This window comes from Ictalurus punctatus, chromosome 5 (genome assembly GCF_001660625.3).
Source record: "Ictalurus punctatus breed USDA103 chromosome 5, Coco_2.0, whole genome shotgun sequence".
Taxonomy (NCBI): Eukaryota; Metazoa; Chordata; class Actinopteri; order Siluriformes; family Ictaluridae; genus Ictalurus; species Ictalurus punctatus.
Window position 1 is genome coordinate 4,237,344 of NC_030420.2, and position 24,439 is coordinate 4,261,782.

General features: G+C 39.2%; 3 protein-coding genes across 3 annotated transcripts; 1 reads left to right on the forward strand and 2 right to left on the reverse strand.

Annotated features, from left to right (window-relative positions):
- Nucleotides 1-2,241: 2,241 nt before the first annotated feature.
- On the forward strand, nt 2,242-12,271 carry rab7b (RAB7b, member RAS oncogene family). The gene is given in 6 exon segments (NM_001200474.1): nt 2,242-2,391; nt 3,062-3,130; nt 6,441-6,567; nt 9,726-9,944; nt 10,924-11,052; nt 12,117-12,271. Coding segments are annotated over 5 exon segments (618 nt in total). The 5' UTR covers nt 2,242-2,391; nt 3,062-3,077; the 3' UTR covers nt 12,207-12,271.
- Nucleotides 12,272-14,045: 1,774 nt separating this feature from the next.
- ubl4a (ubiquitin like 4A) lies at nt 14,046-20,402 on the reverse strand. The gene is made up of 4 exons (XM_017467633.3): nt 20,221-20,402; nt 17,186-17,291; nt 16,790-17,022; nt 14,046-15,627 (listed from the first exon to the last, which is right to left on the reverse strand). Exons 1-4 carry the CDS (start codon nt 20,266-20,268, stop codon nt 15,520-15,522), a joined length of 495 nt encoding a protein of 164 aa, XP_017323122.1. The 5' UTR covers nt 20,269-20,402; the 3' UTR covers nt 14,046-15,519.
- Nucleotides 20,403-21,830: 1,428 nt separating this feature from the next.
- On the reverse strand, nt 21,831-24,364 carry b2ml (beta-2-microglobulin, like). Its single transcript, NM_001200072.1, is given in 5 exon segments — nt 21,831-22,581; nt 22,705-22,717; nt 22,719-22,732; nt 22,851-23,123; nt 24,237-24,364. Coding segments are annotated over 3 exon segments (351 nt in total). The 5' UTR covers nt 24,301-24,364; the 3' UTR covers nt 21,831-22,581; nt 22,705-22,717.
- Nucleotides 24,365-24,439: the final 75 nt, after the last annotated feature.

Consider the following 24,439-nt stretch of genomic DNA (forward strand, 5'->3'; position numbering starts at 1 on the left):
CTGTGTTGTGTTTGCAATTGTTGGATATCCATTAGAGCAGAGTATTTTTGTGAATTTGTTTTTTAACAAAAGATCGAAAGGTTAAACAATGAAGACAATTTTTCACAGCCTTCTGTGCTCATATTTACCAAGGGTGCCAATATTAGTGGAGGGCACTGTATCTAATTGTATCTTACCATTCTATTCATATTAGCTCATGTTCATAGAGAGCTTTCAAGATTGATCAATTAGCACAAAAATTAGCAATCAATCAATTAGCAAAATTGTACGGTATTTATTGTAAAAAGTCAACATATTTTCTCATTGACATCAAATGTACAAATAAATCTGTATCATCTATTCTGTCGACTATCACAAACATGTAAAGTAGAAACATAAGAGCAAGCCAAGTAACAAGGGTGTGGTTGTAAAATCATAGAAAAAAAAAAATCAGAATAGAGGATCGCTCACTCCTGGGTGTGCCCGGCCCATAAAGCTAAGCTCAAGACTGTGCTTGTCTTCTTTAGGTCTTTCTCACTATCATTAATGAGCGCTGAGATTTCCACACAACTGTTGCTTTTCCAGTATGCGAATATAAATTTTATAAACCATTTTCTTTGTTCTGTAGGGAAACAGATCAATGCATTCAAACTTAATTACAATCCTCACACGTTACTTAGACCTTAAATGAGATGAGTAGCATAGAATAAATATAACGAAGGGGAAAAAAATAGCGGAACAACAATACTGCTTTTTTTTTTTAATTAAGATTTTAAATACTGTCTGATAATATAGCCTTGACTGATAGATTGTAAAGCTTTAAGATCATCCTTTTAACTTTTACATGTGAAAGTGTCTCTTCATGTTTGACATAAATAAGATTCTCTTCCTCCTCATTTTATCCTCCTGCTTCTTCTTTTAGTTCTATTACTACAACTACTACCACTAATAATAATAATAATAATAATAATAATAATAATAATAATAATAATAATAATAATTAATTAATTACATAAAATCTTATCTTAAATATATAGCTTTATGTTATAGATAGATGGTTGGATGGATGGCTAGATAGATAGATAGATAGATAGATAGATAGATAGATAGATAGATAGATAATACATTTGAGTGAATATTTTTCATTCACCTTTCACTGGTGAGTGTCACAGCGAATGCTATAAATTGTTCACTATGGAAAATCGTTCTCAGTGATTCTCAGTAAGCTGAATTTTGTATATTATTAACATCAGGAGAGAGAAAAGAGAGGGGCTGGTGAGGGAACGACTGTTTATAGCTGCTATAACATATGCACTAACTAACTAACTAACTAACTTGTTTTGCAGAGGTAATTATAAGTCAAACGTCATCTTGTAAAAGTTGTTTGACATCCATATTGTTCATGTAGAATATTAAGACAGTGCTTTTCAAAGTGGGGGCTGCGGGGCCCCAACAATTTGGTGTGAAAAATAAATAAATGTATGTTTTCTATTTCTCTCTCTCTCTCTCTCTCTCTCTCTCTCTCTCTCTCTCTCTCTCTCACACACACACACACACACACACACACACAATCAATTCCTAATGTAATGTGATGTAAGATGTAATTATTAATTTAAAAAAGGGGGATATATTCAGAAGTCTGTATTTTTTATGTGTTTTAAAGACATCTTGCAAAAGGGGGGCCTCTGTCAAATTTTAATGCCATTTGGGGCACCTTGCCCTGGAAAAGTTTGGGAACCCCTGTATTAAGAAACTACTTAACAGCATGTTGACGTAATAATTTGGAATCATTTTTTTTACAAACATTTTTTAAAAATAAGTCTTGTTTTTAACACAGAAAAAAGTGATACTGGGTAAAAACAAAGTAAAGTAAACAAGGAGTAGTGCTAGTGCGCACTCGCATACTAACACTAAGCATAGTGTTCAAAACACGTTCGTGAATTCGACGCACTCGCATACTAACAAGTACGTTAAGGGTACATCCGGGGATTTTCTTATTCACTCGCGTAATCGTGCGTTTGAAACGGGAAAACGGGTTGGGAAAAAAAAGGCGTCGAGTGTGTGTTGTGGTTTAATTTAAGACGCACAGGCGGTTTTGGAAAGTGTTCTACGGGAAATATTTTCATTCTGGATATTAGAAATGTTACATTTTTCAAAAATAAATCAATGAATAATAAAATGGAGGGGCGTCACTTCCGGTTTGTGAAACAGGTCAGCGGTGCGTCAGTCCCTTGTGACTCCGCAGCCATGTTCGGCTAGAGGAAGGCGTTTAGGCTCTACAGCAGATGTGTTTCTCCATATCTGATAAGGCTGGATATAAATTAGTTGCTCGGGACACATTCAGGGAGTGAATTTCTTTCGGACAGACTTAAACGCTGTGTTTGCGTTTCCAAAGAGAAGAGGCGGAAGGAGGTAGGATTTCATCTTCCATGTTTGTCTTCTCTAAAACAAAAAAACACAAAAATGCAAGAGGAGAGGAGAGAGTGCATCTGATTTATACTTAACATTAATCTTAATATGGTAAAGTATATGACTATAAGCTGATATATATGTTACGTTAACAAATAATTGCATTTTTAAAGATTCGTCTCGATTTATATCGTTGAATAAACGGTCACTTTAAAAAAAAATTTTTTTTTACTATTGTTTGTTCCTGACATAATGTAATCAAGGACATAAAAAACAATCCTAACATATCTTTCACTTTCGCGTTTAAAATACAATCACAGAAAGCTTTTCGCATTTGTCACGGTGGAGATTTTTCGTGTAGTGACGTCACTCGGTTTGGAAACGCTATGCTTTGGGTATTTTTTGTCAGCCTTAGCAACGGTGTTTGTGCTTAACGACCATGTTTTGGGTATCTGAAGCTCCAGTAATGTTAGTTAGCTGTGTAACAGTTCAAAATAGCAACCATGTCCGTGTTAAAGCTTCCCAAATTGAATAGTTAGCTGGCTTTTAATAATGATGACAATAGCACTCCCAGAATATCATTCCCTTAAATAGTATTGTGAGTATGAGCAGGAATCCGAGTATCTGTACAGAATTGATGATTGATAACGATCCGTCTGTGTCTGATCCTCAGATCTGGTCTGGACGTCATGGCCTCTCGCAAAAAGGTGCTGCTTAAGGTGATCATCCTTGGTGATTCTGGGTAAGTCTCGCTCGCTCTCTCTCTCTCTCACACTCTCTCATGCCACTTCTACTTTCATGAGGAACCAGACTCTTTGACGTCACTATATAAAAAAAGAAGACAAAGCTGGCATAAAAAAAATCTCATTTTTAGGCTTGGAAAGAGGATGAGCTTAGCTAAGGACAACATGGAGCTTTTCAAACTATTTATATAGTTTGCTAAAGGAATAGTTCCGTGTTTTTCAACCTAATCTCTAGCTAGGACTTATGTAACCTATGAGCAATTACCACAGAGCATTTCTTCACGTTGTACTATGCTGAAAAAGGGGGGGGGGATTTGCTTGAAATACAGCAATAACACTTAAAGGGCAGTTGTTGAAATAAATGTTCAGCTTTTAGGCCTATACTTCAGCAATAAAGGGTGTTGTGGAATCCATCCATTTTCTATACCGCTTATCCTACAGGGTCACGGGGAACCTGGATCCTATCCCAGGGAGCATGGGGCACAAGGTGGGGTACACCCTGGATGGGGTAGAAATCCATCGCACACCCATTCTTACACTATAGACGCTTTGGACAACCCCCCACCCCACCCCACCCCCCACATCCGAATGTTACCCAGTTTTTCAACACTGGGTATTGCACCTTGGGTTAATTACCTTCCTGTTGCATGATAATGCATCTGCATCCAACTGCCTGGAGAAATTCTTCAAGTCTTTTACATAAATATAAGTATATTCCTCAGTTTTGTAATCAATGTGGGATTGATGCAGAGGCTCATTGATGGTGGCTTTGTGGTTAGCACATTTACCTCACATCTCCAGGGTTGGAGGTTTGAACCCCGCCTCCGCCCTGTGTGCATGGAACTTGCGTGTTCTCCCGGTACTCTGGTTTCCTCCGTCAGTCCGACGACGTGTGTTGTAGGATGATTGACATTTCCAAGTTGTCTGTAGTGTGTGATTGTGCCCTGTGATGGGTTGGCACCCCGTCCAGGGTGTCCCCCCAAATTGTTTTGCCCCGAGTTCTCTGGGATGGGCTCAAGGCTCCCCCGTGACCCTGTGTAAGGCAAGCACTATGGAAAATGGATGGATGCGATCGATGTCACAACAACTGCCCCAAGAATTCCATTATAAGTGAGTTTCGAGTGAACAGGTTTTCTGTTCTTTGCTTAGTATGGGAAGACAGGTTGAATTTCTTGCCTGTAGGGATCACACACAGAATCAACAGATGCTGTAGATTAAGCTGAAAAACCGTGGAACCTTCCTTTAATCATGACCATGGCTTTTGCAGTGCTGTTGTGTTGAAAAAGGGGTGCAGGATGGAAATGAACCGAGTGATCGAGTGCTCTGGGGGGGAGGCGGTGTTTTGTGTTTTTGTGTTCTTGACTTGACCACCTCCGAAGCTCCTACTGTTTCTGTGTCACAGCTTTCACAAGATTTAATTTTGTGGTTTCATTTATTTGTAATCATGTGACCACACTCGGGATTTTTAATCACAATTACAGTAGCATAATTTTCAAACAGTACTTTGTCCATGTTCACTTGAAGTAGGATGAGGTTTTACTTTCATTTTTTAATTTGCACAGTCAATAAAGCAAAACGTTTCTACCTATAAGAGAGGGGATTTTTTTTATTTTGTTTTTTTTTACTCTGCCGTTCAGGAGTTCCCCTTGTTTTCCTTGTTTCGTTTCTTTACCACCGGTCTCAGCTTGGCTTTAGGTGTGGTTGGCATTTCCACAGTCTAGCCAAAGCCACAGCGTAGAAACTTTTGTTGTCTTCTGTGATTTGCCTGGAGTTTTATATCAATTCTATATCACAGCACGATCAACTCCTTCTGACTGTCTCAAAGCTGATTAGTCAGTTGATTCATTTTCATTTCATTTCAACAGCAGCTCTGACAACTGTGCTGGCTGTAATTCGAAACACAGGTTTATGTGAATGTGCGTTTTCTGACACGTTATCATTTCTATAGCAACCGCTTGGTCATGTGGTCTCGTGTGGCGGACACGACACGGAATCTAAGGCTTTACAAAATCAAAGGATCAATAATTAAACGTTTAACGTTTTATGGATGGAGTCTTCAGGGTCGGCGCTTTGAAACCGTCAGTACGTTTTCCACCTCAGGAGCGTCTTCAGGAGTTTTTGTTTCCCATGTTTCTGAGTAACATGACAAGCTGTATTTGTCTTTAACTTCAAGAAAGAGAACAAAATAAAGAGATGCTGGAAAACATTGTTTCGTGGCTGTTCCACAACATTAAAGTGCACCTATTATGGTTTTTCAAATGTTCCCTTTCATGTAGTGTGTGTTATAGAGCCATTTGTGAACGTAAAAACGTCTGCAAAGTTTAAAAAAATCAAAGCGCACGACAAACGGAGTTATCGAGTCCCAAAAGAAGGAATCGATTCTGAACAGCTGAAACGAGTCGTTACTGATTCCAGACATTACTTCCTGTACAAACCTATGTAGGTTTGTAACTAAAAACCCCGCCTCTGATCTTCATCGGCTGCTCGCTGACAGCGGTAGACCAATCACAACAGACTGGGACATCTGACCAATCAGAGCAGAGTATGCTCTCTGAAAGGAGGAGTTTAGAACGGATCATTTAATGAGTCGTTTGACACTGTTTGGGGGTGGGGGGGGACCTGCAATTTAAATTATGAGCACATTAAACTGTTTTAATGTAAATCTATTGTATGTGGCCTTTAAAAGAAAATTAGGCACGTTTCAAAACCATAATAGGTGCGCTTTAAACGTAACTATAAGTGGATAAAAATCATGTCTTCCACTAATCCATTAAAATTTGTGATGGTTGGCTATTTGCTGTGGTATAAGAGGAATAAAACACTTCAAAACATGCTGTCATTGGAAAATGATCAATTTCAGGGGTGTTAACAGTAACTCAACCATCATGTCCTGTAGTGCTTTATTCCTTAGATCACACTGGCCAAAATTTTAGGGACATCCAACTGATCATTAGGTAGTTTGGGATATTTTCTGGACAGAACGTAGACCGAGTTTAAGGTTAACTTTAATGAGTGGCTGAGTTATTCAGGCTAAACTGTAACAGATGGGTTAAATTCCACCAGAACTATGTCTCTGTTCCCGATGAGAGGAATTTTATTGATTCCTCCTGCTCGTGTTGATCTTTAAAGCAATAATGCTGATAAGCTATTTGCTCAGTCATCACTGTTTGTTTAATCACCCCTGAGTCGTATTTGTTTATTGTTCTAATGGCCAGGCTAATTATAATGTTTATACAGTGTAATGCTTGCTTGCTTTGTAGGACAAGGTTGTGTGAGTCCGTGATGTTTTTTTTTTTTTTTCCTTTTCAGGGTTGGAAAGACTTCTTTAATGAACCAGTATGTTAATAACAAGTTCAGCAACCAGTATAAGGCCACGATCGGTGCCGACTTTTTGACCAAAGAGGTGATGGTGGACGACAGGCTGGTCACCATGCAGGTTGGTTTTTCGTCTCTTCATTGCTGGTTTGAATATTGTTTTTCTGATTGTGTATTTTATTTTATTTTTTTTAAATTGACAGTTCACATTTTCTCTTGTAGTAGGCGTCATGTTTTCAATGCAATTCTGTTTTCACTGTCGGGGAAGCTAACACATCTGATTCAATTCATCAGTTAATTATGTGTGCTGGATTTCCTGTGTTTTTCCTAATGTCTCAAACCCTGTAGTTAGGCTCTGGTCTGATGTTGCTTTTAGCTAAATAACTTGGACAAATAGAGGAGGATCTGCAACAGAAGCTGTGCTGGTTCATGTTTAGAAAATTAGAGTCACTGGACTACGATAGTTTATTTATTTATTTATTTAGTGTTTTTCGACTGAAATTCTTTGCTGTGTCCGCAGCTAAACCAAAGTCCACCAGTTAATGACTATTTCCTTTTACTGGAAACAAGTCATTTAACCCTTACAGGTATTTATGACATTTAATGCTGTCTTCTTTGAAAATGTAAACTTGTAAGCGCATGCTATGATGCACCGAAAAGCATGATATTGACTCTTAGGATTAAAGTGTATTCTGTTAGAAACCTCCTTCTGATCATCTTGTGTGTTTCAGATATACTATCTTCAGAAATGTTGTTTGTTTAGCAGCTTTATCAGCATCTCGAAATAGATCAATTAAAAAAAAAAGTCAATAAAATGTTTTGGATAACACTGGGGTATTTCGTATGTCGCTGCCCATTTCTTTTGGATCTGAGCCTTCTGTAAGATCGATAATACATTTTGTGGGATCCAGCGCACCTTCTCTTAAAAAAAAAAAAAAAAAAAAAGATAAAATGTTGAGATGGGAGTTTGCTGCATTCTTAATGGTTCCTTAGTCAGTGTTTGTTTTGGAAACAAGCCACATGCCTTTTTTTCATTCTTTAATCACGCAAGGCGGGCAACGTTGACTTATTTGGAGGTTAGGCATCCGAGAAAACCCGTGTTGAATTCTTGTCATCTTGATTAAATGCTTTTCCTTTTATGCAGTAGTGTGTTAGTGAGTGGAGCTTAACGCTCACATTGAAATTTGATCAGCAGGCTCTGATGCGGTCTGTGGTTGCGTTAGTGTACAGCAGGCCATGTCGAACCTAGTCAGAGTCATGACGAACACGGTCTGTTTGAGATGTGTCACTCATCTGCCTGCCATGTGAGCTCTTGCCGGTTTCCCATAAGGCACTGGTTATGTAACAACAAGTTTGGAGCTTGTGTGTCATGCTGTGCCATGCCATGGAATGCTGATCCTTGTGTGCCAGCGAGCACATGACTGTGTGAAATGGCTGTAAGGAAAACAAAAAGGAAGTACAGGAAGAAGAGTACTTAGTTCATGTCATGTTACAGTCCCTTCCGAAACTATTGGAACAGCAAAGCCATTTCTTTATTTATTTTCCTCTTACTGAAGACATTTGGGTTTCAGATCAAAAGATGAATATGTGGCGAGAGTTTAGAATTTCAGCTTTAATTTCCTGGTATTTATATGTTGATATGTGTTAAACGGCATAGAACATCGCACGTTTCGTATCAGACAACGCAATTTGTAGGCGAGCAAAAATATTGGAACACGTGACTGCCATGTGTTTGTTGTTACCCAGGTGTGTCCTGTTAGATTTATTGTTTAAACATTAAATAGCTCTGAACATCTACTCTTCGTTTTTAGCCTTCAGTTTCACCTGGGAAGTCCGACATGAAGATTAATGTCTATGGGAGGCAAAGCAAGCCATTTTGAAGCTGAGAAAAGAAGGAAAATCAATCAGAGGCATTGCACAAACATTGCATAGCCGATACGACCATTTGGAATGTACTGAAAAAGAAAGAAACCACTGGTGTACGAACAACCAGACATGGAACAAGGTTGTGCAATGGTCAGTGACTCCACAGGGTAGGGGTGAAGGTATCATAGTCCACCGTTCAAAGAAGTCTTATAGAGGCCATGGCCATAAGATGCAATCCGCTCATCAGCATTAAGAATCGGAAAGGCAGATTGGAATTTGGAGATGAGCCACAAAAGTTCTGGAACCAAGACCAAAGTGATGGAAAGGCCGAAGTCTGGAGAAAGAAAGGATCTGCTCATGATCCAAAACAAACAAGATCATCTGTGAAACATGGTGGAGGTAGTGTCATGGCTTGGGCTTGCATGGCTGCTTCTGGAAAATTCACACTAATCTTCGTTGATGTAACTCACGATGGTAGCCGCAGAACAAATTCACCAGTTTACAGAGAAATGCATCCAAATTAATTGGGAGGAACTTCATCATGCAGCCAGACAACGATCCAAAACACACTGCCAGCCCATCAAAGGAGTTTATCAAGGAAGGGGGGGTGGGGGGGTGGAAGGTTTTAGACTGGCCAGGTCAATCACCAGACCTTAACCCAATTGAGCAGCATTTCACCTCCTGAAGAGGAGACTGAAGGGAGAAACCCGTCAAAACAAACAACTGAAAGAGGCTGCGCTAAAAGTCTGGAAAAGCATCATAAAACAAGAAACCAACAATTTGGTGATGTCAGTGAGTTGCAGGCTTGATGCAGTTATTGCAAGCAAGGGATATGCAACTAAATATTAAGTGTTATTTACTTTTAATTTACTTCAAGACTTATCTGTTCCTATACTTTTGCTCGCTTAAAATTGGGTGGTCTTGTGCAAAAGGTTCTACATTTTATGTTGTCTAAGAAATCTAGATGTAAATACCAGGAAATAAAAGCTGAAACCCCACACTCTCATCTCATATCCATCTTTTGATCTCAAACCCAAACTTCTTGGGCGGATAGCACAAACAATTGATTTGGCTTCGCTGTTCCAATGGTTTTCGAGGGGAAACTGACCCCCACCATTTCGTTACAGTGGTGGAAATCACAACCCATTCATTATTGAGTTCCTATTGTATTTAGCCAGTTTGACTGGTTACTTGAATAGAATGGGTTTAATATAAACTTCAATAGCTGTTTATACTATAAACCTGGACCTAATGTTCAGAAGTTCAAAGCTCTATAGCACTAATAGCCAAAATATTGTTGTACACATTTAAATAATGAGCTTAATATATGAGTAATTGGATTATGTTCCTAAACCAGTAATCAGAGGGACTTTAATCACCTTTCTTAGTGTTGTTTTGTGTGTTGATCGATAGATTTGGGACACAGCCGGACAGGAGCGTTTTCAGTCTCTGGGCGTGGCGTTCTACAGGGGCGCCGACTGCTGCGTGCTGGTCTACGACGTCACATCTCCAAACACCTTTAAGACTCTGGACAGCTGGAGGGACGAGTTCCTGATCCAAGCAAGCCCTCGTGACCCTGAGAACTTCCCCTTCGTCGTGCTCGGAAACAAGATCGACTTGGAGAACAGACAGGTCCGTGCGGGCTCCAGACTGCATGGCGTTTTTACACGCAAATTTCATGTTCCTTTGGATTCTGGAAATGAACAGTTTTAGCTCTGGGTTTCATTTCCCCAGACTTCAGCTCTGTTTACAGGTGCTACTTAGTAAATTAACTCTTGTTCAAGAACAGCAGTGTTGGGATTTTTTCTATCCCAAGCTTGCGAAAACTCCAACTCAAGGATGGTCTGATTATTTTAATCCCATCTAGATTTTAAAACTTCTAAATTTGTTTAAATATTTTAAATAAGAGAGCTGTTATGTACTGGAAGTAAACATTTTCATAATCACGTTTTCCCACCCCTCATTTTCCGTTTCATATGCTCCTTGCATAGGGTATAACATAATGACATTATTTAACACACTGTGTTGGTTCTACAGCACCATTATGTACACGTGTGGCGCATATGTGGTGAATAGGAAGCCATTTGCAATTTTCACCTTACATGGTTTCTACTGTACAGATGAAACTACTGCTCATGTTATAGACTGATTTATTAGTCAGTTTTTATATACTATTAATATCAATTTAATATGCAATTATTTTATTTTTTACAAAAAAACATTTTGAAAAGTCCTTTAAAAATCTAGATAGTACAGTCATCATTCATACTGTCTTCTCTGGGAGACCATTAGAGGGGAAAAAGAACAGAAAATCAATGAAAACCCTGGTTAAGCTGTTATGGAGACAGCAAGAGGAGTCTGTAGGCTCACTTTATTCCTTATAACTTGCATATGCCTGAACATTATGAAACTTCTAGAAGTCCCTAAATAAGTTTATCGATCCAGTAATAGAGTCAACGTTCATAGCCAAGAATTTCTATACGGAGGAGCCGTGCGATATTTTATTATAGGCATCACTCTGAGAAACTAATACCACGTGAATACAGTGTTCAACAATGTTAATCTCATTCAGATCAGATGTTTGTTGAACAAAGCCCTTTGTCTCGAGCAGGTTACTACAAAGCGAGCCCAGGCATGGTGTCAAAGCAAGAACAGCATCCCTTATTTTGAGACCAGTGCCAAAGAAGCTATCAACGTGGACCAGGCTTTCCAAACCATTGCTCGTAATGCACTCAAACAGGTACAGAGATGCACAAGGAAGCCCTTACATACAGCATAGAACACATTTAGATGACCGAGTATTACGTTAGTAGCTGTGCTGTCATTGGTGTGCTGAAAGGGGGGTACATTACACTGTGACTGCCTTTGGGAACTGTGCAATATGTCTCATTTTGGTACTGTTTCTGTTCTTGTTGTAGTATTTGTATCCTGATGTGTCATTTATTACTTACGTCTCTTTAGTTGATGCTGTGTGTGCGTTCCTTATCATTAGTTTCATTTCCTTCAGTCCAATCCTAATTCATCCCATCTCAAGCTACTTCCAATCAATCAATCCCCATCCCGATCCAACTGTCAGAAAATAATTCAATTCAAATTCTAATCTATCCCTTGTAGTCCAATACACTTGCATTCCGTCAATCCCAGCTCAATTTACATTTATCCATCCTAATCTTACCCATTTCCACTCATTCCATCGTAATCTAGAGCAGATCCAAACCAAAATTCTGTCAAAATCAAGTCCAATCCTAATACAACCTAATTCCGTCCAATTTCAAGCTATCAATCCAAACCCAAGCACCCTAATCCTGTCCGGTTCATGTTCTGTCTATGCTAATCTAGTCCATCCTAATCCCATTCAACTGTAATCTATCCATTCCAGTCATATTCAATGCCAATATATCCTTACCAATCCGGTTCCAATCTGCCCACCCTTATATAAATCCAATCTCTCTATCCAAATGCAATTTATTTTTAAGGCGTCCACCTTAAATCCAATCCATCCATCCATCCATCTCAATCCTCCCCACCAAAATCCAGTTCAATTCCAATCCATACATTACACTCCAATTCCAGTCTACCCATCCCAATATATAGTTCCTGTACATTAGTCATTTCCCATCCATCCCAATCTAACCATGCCAGACCATATCTCCCACCCCCTGTCGTCCAGTGAAGCCATGAAAACTGTCTGTAATAAACTGATACACCATTGTCAATATCATCTAACTAATTTCATGAGGCTGGTCATTTTACATGATGGATGTCAGCCCTGTTTTAACCGGCCCTTGTTATTCCGTCCTCCAGGAGACCGAGGTGGAGCCGTACGATTTTCCCGACCAGATCAAGCTAAGAGACGACAGACCTGCCAGCTCGGATGACAGCTGCAGCTGCTGAGGGAAGAGAAGATGAAGCTGATTGCATGGAGGGAAAGTGATGACGGTGATCTAGCAGAGACTGAACAAAAAAAAAAAAAAAAATGAAATACAATAAAAAAAATAATAACCAAGCCATCAACACCACCATGTTGCCCTGTTTGTCTTCTCTTCCTCCTCAAAGACATCCAGGGTTTGAAACGCCATGTAACGGCGTCCCTTTCTTTTCAAGTCCCATGCAACACATGGCATCACAAAGCTACTGCTTCGAGGAAACAGGAGAGTGCAACTTCTTTCCTGCAGTATAGCGACCCTTTTTTTAAAAAAAAAAAACACAAAAAAAACCTCCATCTCTCACTATCACTACTCTGTCAGAGACAGTCACTACGCCTTCTTTTCCTTAAGCAGTTGTTTTTCTTTCGAATCATTGTGCCTTTCGGTTCTACATCATTCCACGTGTCTTTATGTATTTCTATGCTGAACATGCGTTCCCTACTGTATAAAGTCCACCGGTGATAGACATGTAACCTGTCTGTATTTGCATGTCATGAATATATGAACGACTGATCATTCATGAAAGGCAATCGAGGACTATATACTGTCTTAACCAGAACATTTGCTTGACCATGAGGTTGCTTAATGCACCAAGTGTGGTGCGAATGGCGTTAACTAACGGAATCCTGGCTACCCGCAGTCACGTCATATGACACAAGCACATCGTTTTACACCATTTATTTAGAGGATTTAACACTTACTTACTTACATGATGCCAGCAATTTAAACTTTGTCTTAGTCACTATCAGGCACATTTAGTTTAGTTAAACAGACGAGGAAGTGAGTCACACACTAGAGGAAAAGCAGAAGCACAGAACTTTACCTGCATCCAAGTCTTTTCATTCAGTGCTTCTCCTTTCATGTCTTCATCTTTGTACATTTACATATTGCACTTGTATTAATATATAAATATATACATACCTTATCAGAGAATTTGTTTTATATTCCAGGATGAATATGGTTAAACAATTTATGGGGGGGGAGTAGTCTTTGGCCAAATGTGCCATTGTAACCTGGTAGTGTATATTCTACACCAAATAGATGAATAAAGATACATTTACAACCAACGTGTTCAGTGTTTAGTAATAAGTGAAGCGTTTTTGTTTGATTATAACCACAGTGCTGCTGAATTCTCGACTCGGATCGGTCAGGACGTGTCGATTCATTGTAGTTCGAGCTTGACGTGCTGTTCTAATACGTTATGGGTTCTATAGTAACAGCTGATTCACAGGAACTTGAATTTTGTTCCTGCGCAACAATGTAAAGCTAATTATAAATCGACAGTTCCTCCTCGTGATAAGGATTCGTCATCCCGCGGTATTGACGATATAGCCGTATTGACGATATAGCCGATGTGGTGTTTATGGGCGGAGTCATAACCCTAGACGAAGGAGAATTAATCCTCCCTGAAACAAGGAGCTTCCTCAGTAATATGACAGTGGTTCGGATACAGCATTTCCGTTTGTTTTTCCAGGGGTTAGATTATTAATCCTGCCAATATTGGTGTTTGTATTTTTACTGGAGTTTTAATTAGTGAATAAAATTCTATTTTTTAAGCCTATTTAATTGGTATAGTTTAGTAATTGATGATGGTAAGGATTAAGTTTGACTTTTTTGGATCGATGTTAGTGTTTGCACGGCTCTCGAGACTTGGACGCCGACGTGACTCGTGGCCGGAAAGATCGAAATGAATCGTCGTTTTTACCGTTACCGCAAAAAAATTAAAATACCGTGAAGGATCGTGATCTAGTTTTCAGTCGATATCACTAATTGCTATTCAAGAAAGAAAAACATACAATTGTTGATATGAGGTTTACTGTAAGAAGTCGTTTATTTCAGGCTCCGTTGTAGGTTTTCCACCACGTAACATGACCAGCAGTGTTCCCTGTCTTTACTAACTTTCACAAGAGAGGGAACAAACAAAATGTATAAAAAAAAAAAAAAAAAAAAAAAGGTATGATCTTGTCATTCATTAATAAATTAAAAAGCTGCAATTGTGGGCACATTACTATTGTAGAAGAGGAACAAAAACACTATAGATAATAACGTCTACAAAAGAACTAGATAAAGCCAGTCACGATTTTGTCGTCATTTTTAATAATAAGAATAAACAGTATTTACAAAATTCGGAGTGCTTACCTATACATGGCCCAACACTAACTTAGTGGTCAGTAGTGATGAATGGAACTCCTTGACGATCATAAATAGGTTCATAAAGCATCCAAACATACCATTAAGCAGCATATGTAGACTGAAAACTCTGAGCATGAAATATACATCACATGACCGTTCAAACTAAATACATAATTAACCCTGCATTTCAATACTGTGTTTAAAAACACCGTTCTTCAGTTTTAAGCTGATTTTGGTTGAAATAGAATGAAAATTTCCATGGCAACCCATCCTGTTTATTTCCTGTGAACATGCGAACTAGCCAGCAGGACAATGTACTGTAGTTATGTAAACGCTGAGGTATAGAGTAGCTGCAACGCAGATCTTATACTCTTTTTATACTATATCCTTCCACCATTTAAAAAAAAATTTTTTATACAGGTTTAAAAAGGAAATCGTAATCCCATGGGCAAGTTCTGTTCCTCAATTCTACGACTGTGTCAAACTCGATCCTTCGAGTGTCCAATGGGTCGTCTGACAAACCACACTCGTTCTTATAAAGCACTGGAGCGGTCCTTAAAAAGGACACAGGGATTCCCTGACCGATGAAATCTTCAGAGGAAGTTGGCGAGGGCAGATTAAAAACACGACCTCACTTCATGCACGAGGCTTAATCTGTATTCGTGTTGAGATTATACTGCCTTCCTGCATAAACCAGGTGCTACTGTAGGCACTGCAGGAGGTTTGTCCCTTTTATGAAAAGTATGACACTCAAACGAGAAGGCATGTCTGTTAAAACGTCTTGAATTTCATCCGCTCAAAGAGTTTCTAAAAAAAAAAAAACTAAAACAAAGGCTGGACGTCTGAAAGCAGGAAGAAAAGAAAAAAAAAGGAAACATGGAGCACATAAAAGTGCTGCTCATGACACTTAATTACTGTTCAAAAGACTGGTTAGGAATCTTCTGAGATTTTTTTTTTCTTTTCGTTGAGCCACGGTCACGTGTGGCCAACCTGAAGTAAGCTGACGTGGTCTTACAGTCCTGTTGTTCCTAAATGTCCTCATCGCAAACATTTAAGCAAGCATCAGGTTGCTGTGTTGCTGCTTTTAAAGTGTGCTCTCGTGTGTGTGTGTGTGTGTGTGTGTGTGTGTGGATATGCTGTAGCTCGTCTCAGTCCATGTATGACGTGTCCATTCCCTCTGCCTCAGGATGCAGCAGACGTCCAGCCAGGCGCTCGATATCGTCTAGGCTGAGCTGTCTGAGAGAACGTTCATAATCCTGTAAGGGGGGGAGGGGGGGGGGGGGAGAAAAACAAAAACAAAAAAAAACAAGAAAGGCATCATCAGTAAAAGATAAGCAACCTTGACGTAACCATTAATAGACGTTTAGAGTGTATCTAGAGTGTAATTAATAGTGTTGGACAATAGGGATGGGGCGATATCTTACCGTTTGCGATATACCGGTAGAAATTCTCCCCATGTTAAGAATAACTTAATAACGATAGAGTAGTTGATGACGTACTGGTTTCAGAAAATCAGTTTTACTTTTAGATCAGTGTTTGTGTTTCTGAGGCGGTCAAGATCACAGCTCTCACTTGGAGCTAAAAACAGTGGTGAATGATATTATATTTTATATCGTCACTGATCGTTATCGCAGTAAATACCAGAAAATATCGTGATAGAGTTTTAAGTCCATATCGACCATCCCAATTGGACAATTTGAATCCGATTGGTCGGAAGTTGTTCTTTTTTTTTTTTTATTTATTGCTTCTATAGTGACAGCTTACAAAAGCGAGTTGCATGGCACGCGCTGCACATAAACAGATTAAAAACGCGTAATCGCCGACGAGTCCTTGGCGTCGACGCTTCGTCACAGTCGGAAGTAAAGCTGAAAGCAAGTTTTCTGATCGACACGCGAGAATCTTCACGGATAGCGGACTTTACACTTTCGCAGTAACATGAGGCTTGTCTTATTAATGTGAAGAATGAGAAGGGGAAAAAAAAGAGGGGAAAAAGGAAAAAGAGAAAAAAAGAAGAGACAGACAGAGAGAGGCACACACAAACAGAGACAGAGAGAGAGACAGAGCGTGCGAGCGAGAGAGAGAGAGAGAGAGAGAGAGAGAGAAGCTGGTAAGGGAATGGCTTTATAGCTGCTATAACTGAAGTGATAACTTGTTTGGGGACTTTCCACAACATTAAATGGAACTATAAACGGATAAAAGTAAGACGTGATGTTCATTAGGTGCTGTGGTGCAAGAGGAAAAAAATACTTCAATCGTGTTCAGAGTGGGAGCAGGGAGTCCTGCCGCGTCACACCGACCCATATCGGTGATTATTTTCCTACAACCGCACAGCCTGAAAGTGTTTCATTCCTTACCCAACAAGCACGAACACTTTCTGCTAAGAGTGCAGGAATAGGCGAGGTGCAGAACTGAAAGTACCTTAATGAGCTGCTCCTGGACTTTGGCTGCATCTGCAGGACTGAAGTGTTTGGCCAGGACGGTGGACAGTAACTGCCATACTCCACTTCCAGTGCTCCCACTGCTGCTGGTGGTACTGGTATTAGTGCAGTTAGTGCTGACCGCCGCCCCGCCGTTTCTCTCTCCAGTCGGCCGCACCACCAGGTTCAGCTTGGCCTCTGGACCGATGGCGTAATCGCTCAATCTGTATTCGTCTACGAACACAAGAGTGTACTTTACTCATGAAAATATCATGAATATTCATTAGCTTTATTCAAATCTACACGGAACCATTTGGTAGATGATCTTATCGCAGACTTAAGGGCAACGATAGTTTAAAAGAAAAGAATTTTGACCGTGACCACTCTTTATTCGTACCTGCCAGGGCTTTGCCTTTGTAGAGCAGTCGCTGCTGATGTGGGGGTATTTTCAAGCGCTCAAACACCAGTTCCTTCACTGTCGACACCTTCTCGTTTTCTGTAACCTGAGAATCAACAAGAAAAAAAAAAAACCCTCAACACACAAACGCTATCAAATCCACACACACCCACTGATTTGTAAATAGAGTACAAGACGACAAAAAAAAGGAGTAATAAAACATAGCATTAAAGATGCTTTAGGTAAGATTAGTCTCTAACAGTTATGTAGATGGATTTGACATTTGAATTTTTTTTTCCTTCCTTGGGACTACCCCCCAATTCCCGCCCATGTTCAAATATCTCCGCCCCCAGGATCTACAGTGGCCTGTAGTGCGTCTATAAAATGACGGACAGCAGGCCCATCCAAACACAAACAAGCATCATGGACCAGATGTCAGTTTTCCCCAAATGGGTTTTCTCAGCCGCTTAGTACACTTGTACTGAGGTCATGACTTAAACCAGTATATTTTATCATGTTCTAGAGATAATAATAATAATAATAGAAAAAATAAATCAACTATTACACCTTTAATTTCATAGATAATGCTTCCTACATAAACTCATGGCCTAGTTTACTAAAACGGTGTGTGTGTGAATACATTTAGCTAGTCATAATCAAGAACCAATTTTTGACTTCTATAGTCAGTAAGACCTTTCTGAATTTATACTTCCTGGCCTCAAAACACTTAAAACCCATATTCACCAATCAGCCATAACATTAAAACCACCGACAGGTGACGTGAATAACATTGATTCTCTCATTACAGTGGCACCTGTCAAGGGGTGGGATATATTTATTAGGCATCAAGTGAACAGTCAGTTTTCAAGCTTGATGTGTTGAAAGCTGGAAAAATGGGTAAGCATAAGGATCTGAGCGACTCTGACAAGGGCCAAATTGTGAAGGCTGGACAACCGGTTCAGAGCGTCTCCAAAACGGCAGGTCTTTTGGGGTGCTCCCGGTTTGCACTGGTTAGTACCTACCAAAAGTGCTCCAAGGAAGGAGAACCGGTGAGAGGGTCATGGGCTCCCAAGGATCATTGATGCGTGTAGGGAGTGAAGGCTAGCCCATCTGGTCCGATCCCACAGAATATCTACTGTAGCACAAATTGCTGATAGAAAGGTGTAAGAACACACAGTGAATCATAGCTTGCTGTGTATGGGGCTGCGTAGCTGGAGACCAGTCAGAGTGCCCATGCTGACCCCTTTTCACCACATTTGTAAAAGCATCAGAACTGGACCATGGAGCAATGGAAGAAGGTGGCCTGGTCTGATGAATAGGGTTGCACGGTATACCGGTACTACGGTAGTATCGTGATACTAAAGCTTCAAAATACCACGATGCCACTGTCATTTTTAAACAGTAGCATCATCAATACAGTACAACCGTAAGTAATGTTGTATATTCGGCAGTTAATACTATTTTTGCTAAAACGACACATTCTGCTTTTGCAGAATACATAAAAGGTTAGTAACACTTCATTTAACCTAAATCCCCCCCCCCCCCCCCCCCCAAAAAAAAAGAAGTTAATAAAATATGAAAATCGCTAAATAACTTTAAAGTGTTTATTTTCGAGAGAACACAAATACAATCCTTTCACTCAAAATATGACTCCCTGCTGCATCACCCCAATTCATTCAGATCTAACGTTCTCTCCGAGTGATCATTTTACAAGCAAGTACAGCCGAAACTGTACTGGGAATTCACTGCCAAATATTGTGTTCATTCTTACTACTGAGGACAATTTCCATTTGCATGATTTCATCGCTCTAGGGAACAATCGATGAAATACATGGCACGTCGAATTAGTTGCTTGCCAACTGTATGATTGTTCTTGAGTTTTTTCCCAACAGCCAGGTATTCATTCTCATTAATAACGTATTGAGAGGAAAATCTGGTTTGTCTGTTTTCGTTTATATCTATGTATTTCTGTAAACTTGGTTCATTTTGTAGATTTGAATTATGAATAAACAATATTGCGGGGTATCGTGATACTTCAGCTGGTATAGTATCGTTGGATACGTTTATGCTATCGTGACAACCCTACTGATGAAGCACGCGTTCTTTTACGTTATGTGGACGGGCGGGTGCGTGTGCCTCGCTTACCTGATGAAGATATGGCACCAGGATGCACTATGGGAAGAAGGCGAGCCGGTGAAGGGAGTGTGATGCTCTGGGAAATGTTCTGCTGGGAAACCTTGTGTCCTGGCGTTCATGTGGAAGTTACTTTGACACGTACAACCTACCTAAACATTGTCGCAGACCAAGTACACCACTTCATGGTAACAGTATTCCCTAATTGCAGTGGCATCTTTCAGCAGGATAATGTGCCCTGCCACACTGCACCAATCGTTCAGGAATGGTATGAGGTACATGACAAATTGTTCAAGGTGTTGAATCGGCCTCCAAATTCGTCAGATCTCAATCCGATCCAGCGTCTGTAGGATGCCCTGGATAAACAAGTTCAGATCCATGGAGGCCTCACCTCACATCTTACAGGATTTAAAAGATCTGCTGATAACGTCTTGGTGCCAGATACCACAGCACACCTTCAGAGGTCTTGTGGAGTTCATGCCTTGAAGGATCAGAGCTGTTTTGTTGGCACATGGTGGACCTACACAATATTAGGCAGGTGGGTTTAATGTTATGGCTGGTCAGTGTATACGCCAGTGTTAGGTTTGGTTCAGCTCGTTGTAAAACATGGCCGAATTCTAAATGACCCCCATACACAATGTACTAGTGCACTACATTGAACCAACATGAATAATGTCTCCTACACCCTACATAGTGCACTACATGTCCAATGAAACGCTATATTCAGAATAATATATAAACTGCACAACCCGCTTCAATGTCTCTATAAAGTTACACCTAACCTGTTAGCCGGAAAGCTAGATAATGTACACAACTTCTTCTAGCTAAACTAGCTAAGCTAGCTAGCAACGGGAATGGTCATGTCCCTAACCAGACAAGCAGAGCTCGATGTTCAAACCCACCTGAATGTTACATTCTTTCCCTTGAAGCGGTTTAACTGTAAGGAGCATCTTGACATCTGTTTAAAAATATATATATATATGTATATAGCAATAAATAAAAAAAAATTTTAATGGCAGCAAATTCTTCAACGTTAGCTTCCAAATAACTGCTTCCGCCGGATATGACGTCAAAGATAGCGGCCTGCGGATTCGTAATTTATCGTCCCACCCGTTTTTATTAAACAAACGCCCCACCTCCTGGCCTGGGATTGGCTAGTACAGCAAACTCAGCTCACCGATTGGACCGATAGCTGTTAATGAGATCTACAGGCCAATCCGAGCGCAGGAGGCGGGATTTATCAAATATGATTGTGGATTAAAAATACAAAAAAACAACGTGAACCGGGTGGAGCGACGGTGTCAGCGAATATTCTCGATTAACCCGTATGCTGAGTTCCACTAAAACGCGTAACTCAGATCTGGGACCAAAATAAAACGTTCCTTCAACCTGGTTAGTTGGTTAGTTGGTTAGGCGTCTGTGGCTACCCCTAAAAACATATGTACTTAAGAGTATTTATATGTCTATGGGCTACCTGATTTACACCGCGCATGCGCATCAAGTAGCTCGCTACAGTGTCCTCAACCCTGCTGGGCTCAGCGAATGACGTCATCATGGCCGCTCACGCAGTAAATATCACTGCACTACATTAAAATATTTGTAGTAGTATTTGCTTTAGATAAGTCAACACAGGCGCATCGCATGGTTAAACGTGTACGGTTTACTGTTTTGAGAAATTAAATACATCATAAATTCATGATCACCCCCACTTTGAAGGTTGAACATTAGACAAATATAAGTTCAGGTTTCACACTTCTAATTTGAATACAGGATTATTTTGTATGCATTTAGCAAGAAATAAATATCGACAGGGCACACTCTTATAGGAAAATAATCAACCATGCGGTCACGGAAAGACGTTATCACCCCAAAGTTGTTTACTCTTCAAGCACATTTGATGGGTTTATTTGCTACTAATTACAATTTAAAAAATGAACTAAAGAATAACACATACTTTCTATCCATTTATAGTTACATTTAATGTTGTTAAACCTCCTTGAAACAAATGAGTTCCTGTTATCACTTGTGTTACAGCAGCCCCAAAGAGTCAGTATTTCAACAGCACTTTTATTTTGAAGAAAAATTTATTTTGATTTATTTATTTAGTGAATAAGCCTGTCATATTATCAAGACACACAAAGTGCAAAGACTTTCATGTTTTGGCAACTTAGTTTTATTTCTGACTGTTACAAAGTCCTGGAGACTCCTTACAAAAATGTTAAATAAACGTCTCCGTACTGTACCAACAATTACGCACATTTTTATGTAAGAGTGTGTTGATATAAACTTTGCAGCCTGAACTACTGTCACAGCTGCTTTTACAGAAAATTAACGAACACCTTCTGACCGAAGAATTGAACAGCGCTGTGATATAACGCATCATATCAAATTTCACTTTGCATTTGTTTCCTGTTTGTTAACTAAACAAATTAGGTAGGTTCATTTACATTCTGTACTGCAGACACAAATCTCTCACTCTCTTTTATACAGACACACACACACCACAATCAAGTTGGGGAGAGGGACAGAATTTTATTATCTTTTACATCATAATCAGCACTTATTCAAACTCCAAGAGAAAACAATATTTAGAGTTCATTTTCATTTTAAAGGAGCATAAAATAAGGGTAATGAAAACAAACAGAGACAGGTATCAAACTTTACACAAGATAATGGATTAGAAGAAAAGAAGATAGGCAACAATTATACACCATTAAAAAAAAGAAAACTTACATTAGCTATGTAATTAATTTATCCAAACCGCATAAAATTCTAGTTTATACTAAATTGTAAAGATATTGCTTGATTAACTAAAAAGTGGATGACACATAGGGCTGGGTGATACGACTAATATATATATATATATATATATATATATATATATATATATATATATTGTTGCCTTCTTTTATGTTAATTTATTTACGCCACTATTGCTCACTGTAACAAATACATTTCTATCCATTACCTCGTTAATTGTTTGAATCTTTAGTGAATGTTGAATCAAATAATTCATGCTTTTTCCATTAAATATTTTTGCCTCTTTGATAGCAAAACCTAAGTGAAACTAAACACCATATTGTATATCTGGAAGGTGTTTTCAAGTATCACATGACTTTATTTTAATCATATTTTTATTATATCACCCAGCCCTATATTGACAGATATACAGAGAAGTTAATTTTACTGTTGAGAGATTGTTTGATGGTCAAAAAGTAGTATCATTGCTGCGAGTATGGAAAGAAACAGTCGCCAGCTGGAATCTGTGGAGAAATAAAATAGAAAACTGTAATATTTATCTACATTTGTGCAAACAGAATAAACTATTCAAAGTGCAAGTGATGCTATCAACAACACTTTCTCTTTGTATAGGAGTGTTTACTTACGAAGCCCAGGAGGTTTACATGTCTGGCTCTGCAAGGAAAGAAAACAGCGTTCAGACAAAGCCGTCATTACTGAAAGCCGAAAGCGTATCAATAGTAACATAATATGCGTGAAGGTTTATTTAACACAGACTCCAGGTCAGTCTTACCCCAGGAGATGTTCTTCGTTTCCTTCAGGTGTCTGACTCTGCAGGTGAATTTGTCATTGCTGGTGGGAGTGAAGGAGACGCTCTTGGTCAGATGAAACTTCCATCCCTTCTCAAAGGCCAGGTCGGTCTGTTTTGCATTTGGAATCACCTCGCCATTCTTCAGCAGGTCAATTGTAATGTCTGGGGGGTGGAAGTCACTCACGTGGCAGATCAGTGTGTTCTCTTTGCCAAACTCACCAGGGTTACGACTGTAAACCTGGATTTTTGGTGGAGCTAGAGATGAAGATACACATGCATGAATAATATGCACATATAATATGTACATGATTTCAATACAGAATCTGGTAGATAGACCTGGGCGGTACAATGATATGATATCAGTATCGCAAAGCGTTAACAACATGACCTACTCGTCAGGTATCGTCAGGTGGCAGTGTTCTTATATCTTAACTGTTACTATATGAAGAAATTATTCTTTCACATACCCCCCCCCCCCCCCCCCCTTTATTTTTAAAAAAATCTTGAATATAAAATCTCTGAATCTACTTTTTTTTTCTTTCAAAATATGGCTCCACTCGTTTATTGCTATGGTGGTACCATCACGGGTATAACTTTTGTACTTATAGATAGATAGATAGATAGATAGATAGATCAATATATAGATAGATACATGGATGGATATATGGGTCCAGTCCGGAAGGCCTCCATGTTACGTCATTGTTTTACCAAATTTATTATCTAGTAAATTTCGAAACAATTATTGTTTTCCATATATATTATTTTGGTTAGATATTTAGATTTAGGTTACTGATCTTTATCACCAAGTGCGGGGGGGGGGGGGGGGGGGGGCACAAAAGGAAAAAAATATTTGGTTGAACAACTAGTTTAACATTACAAATATTTTTTTTTGTTAATAACATAGCTGCGCGTTTGTCTTGTATTTTATTTTTATTTCTTCTAAATAAAACTGACATTATAGACAAAACACTTCCTTCAATACTAAAGTGAAAGTAAACACGGAAGGGGATTTCCAAACGCAGCACTCGTGTAGGTTGCAAAATAGGCCATGAAAAGTCAAATAAAACATTTTTAAAAAACAAGCATTCTAATTAATAAATCCTTATTATGTATTAAAAATATTTTAACAGATGTACATATAACAGCTGTATACACAGTGAAGTGTCTTCCTGTTTACGTGTCTCGCGCACTTCAAAATGGGCACAACTGCGGTCATTAAAACATTAAATATGTCTCTAAATAATGTTTACAACTATGATAGTAATACAAAACAAGAATAATTAATAAGTTATAACAATAATAATAATGACATGAAACATCACAGTGTGAGGCCTATTGTAGAAGCTGGCCATATAATCATATACTTACACTCCTTAGCAAAGGCACTTGCGCTGAAAACAGCGAGAACGACGAAGGAAAGCAGAAACTTCATATTTTCTTCTCCAACAGCCGATAAAAATTTGTAATAATAATAATATCTCTGGACAGGGTTTTCCGTATCACCCGTACGCTCCCGCTCCGATCAAGAGTCAGTACAAACTGAAAGGAAAGTACCACATCGCGTATAAATA

What these genes read in the sequence shown, in the direction of transcription:
- ubl4a (XM_017467633.3), bottom strand. Translation starts at nt 20,268, where the DNA reads ATGCTCCTTACAGTTAAACCGCTTCAAGGGAAAGAATGTAACATTCAG. An exon ending in GGAAAGAATGTAACATTCAG is followed by an intron (nt 17,292 to 20,220) that starts GTGGGTTTGAAC and finishes GTTGATTCTCAG; the next exon opens with GTTACAGAAAACGAGAAGGT. An exon ending in TCCAGGAGCAGCTCATTAAG is followed by an intron (nt 15,628 to 16,789) that starts GTACTTTCAGTT and finishes CCCCCCTTACAG; the next exon opens with GATTATGAACGTTCTCTCAG.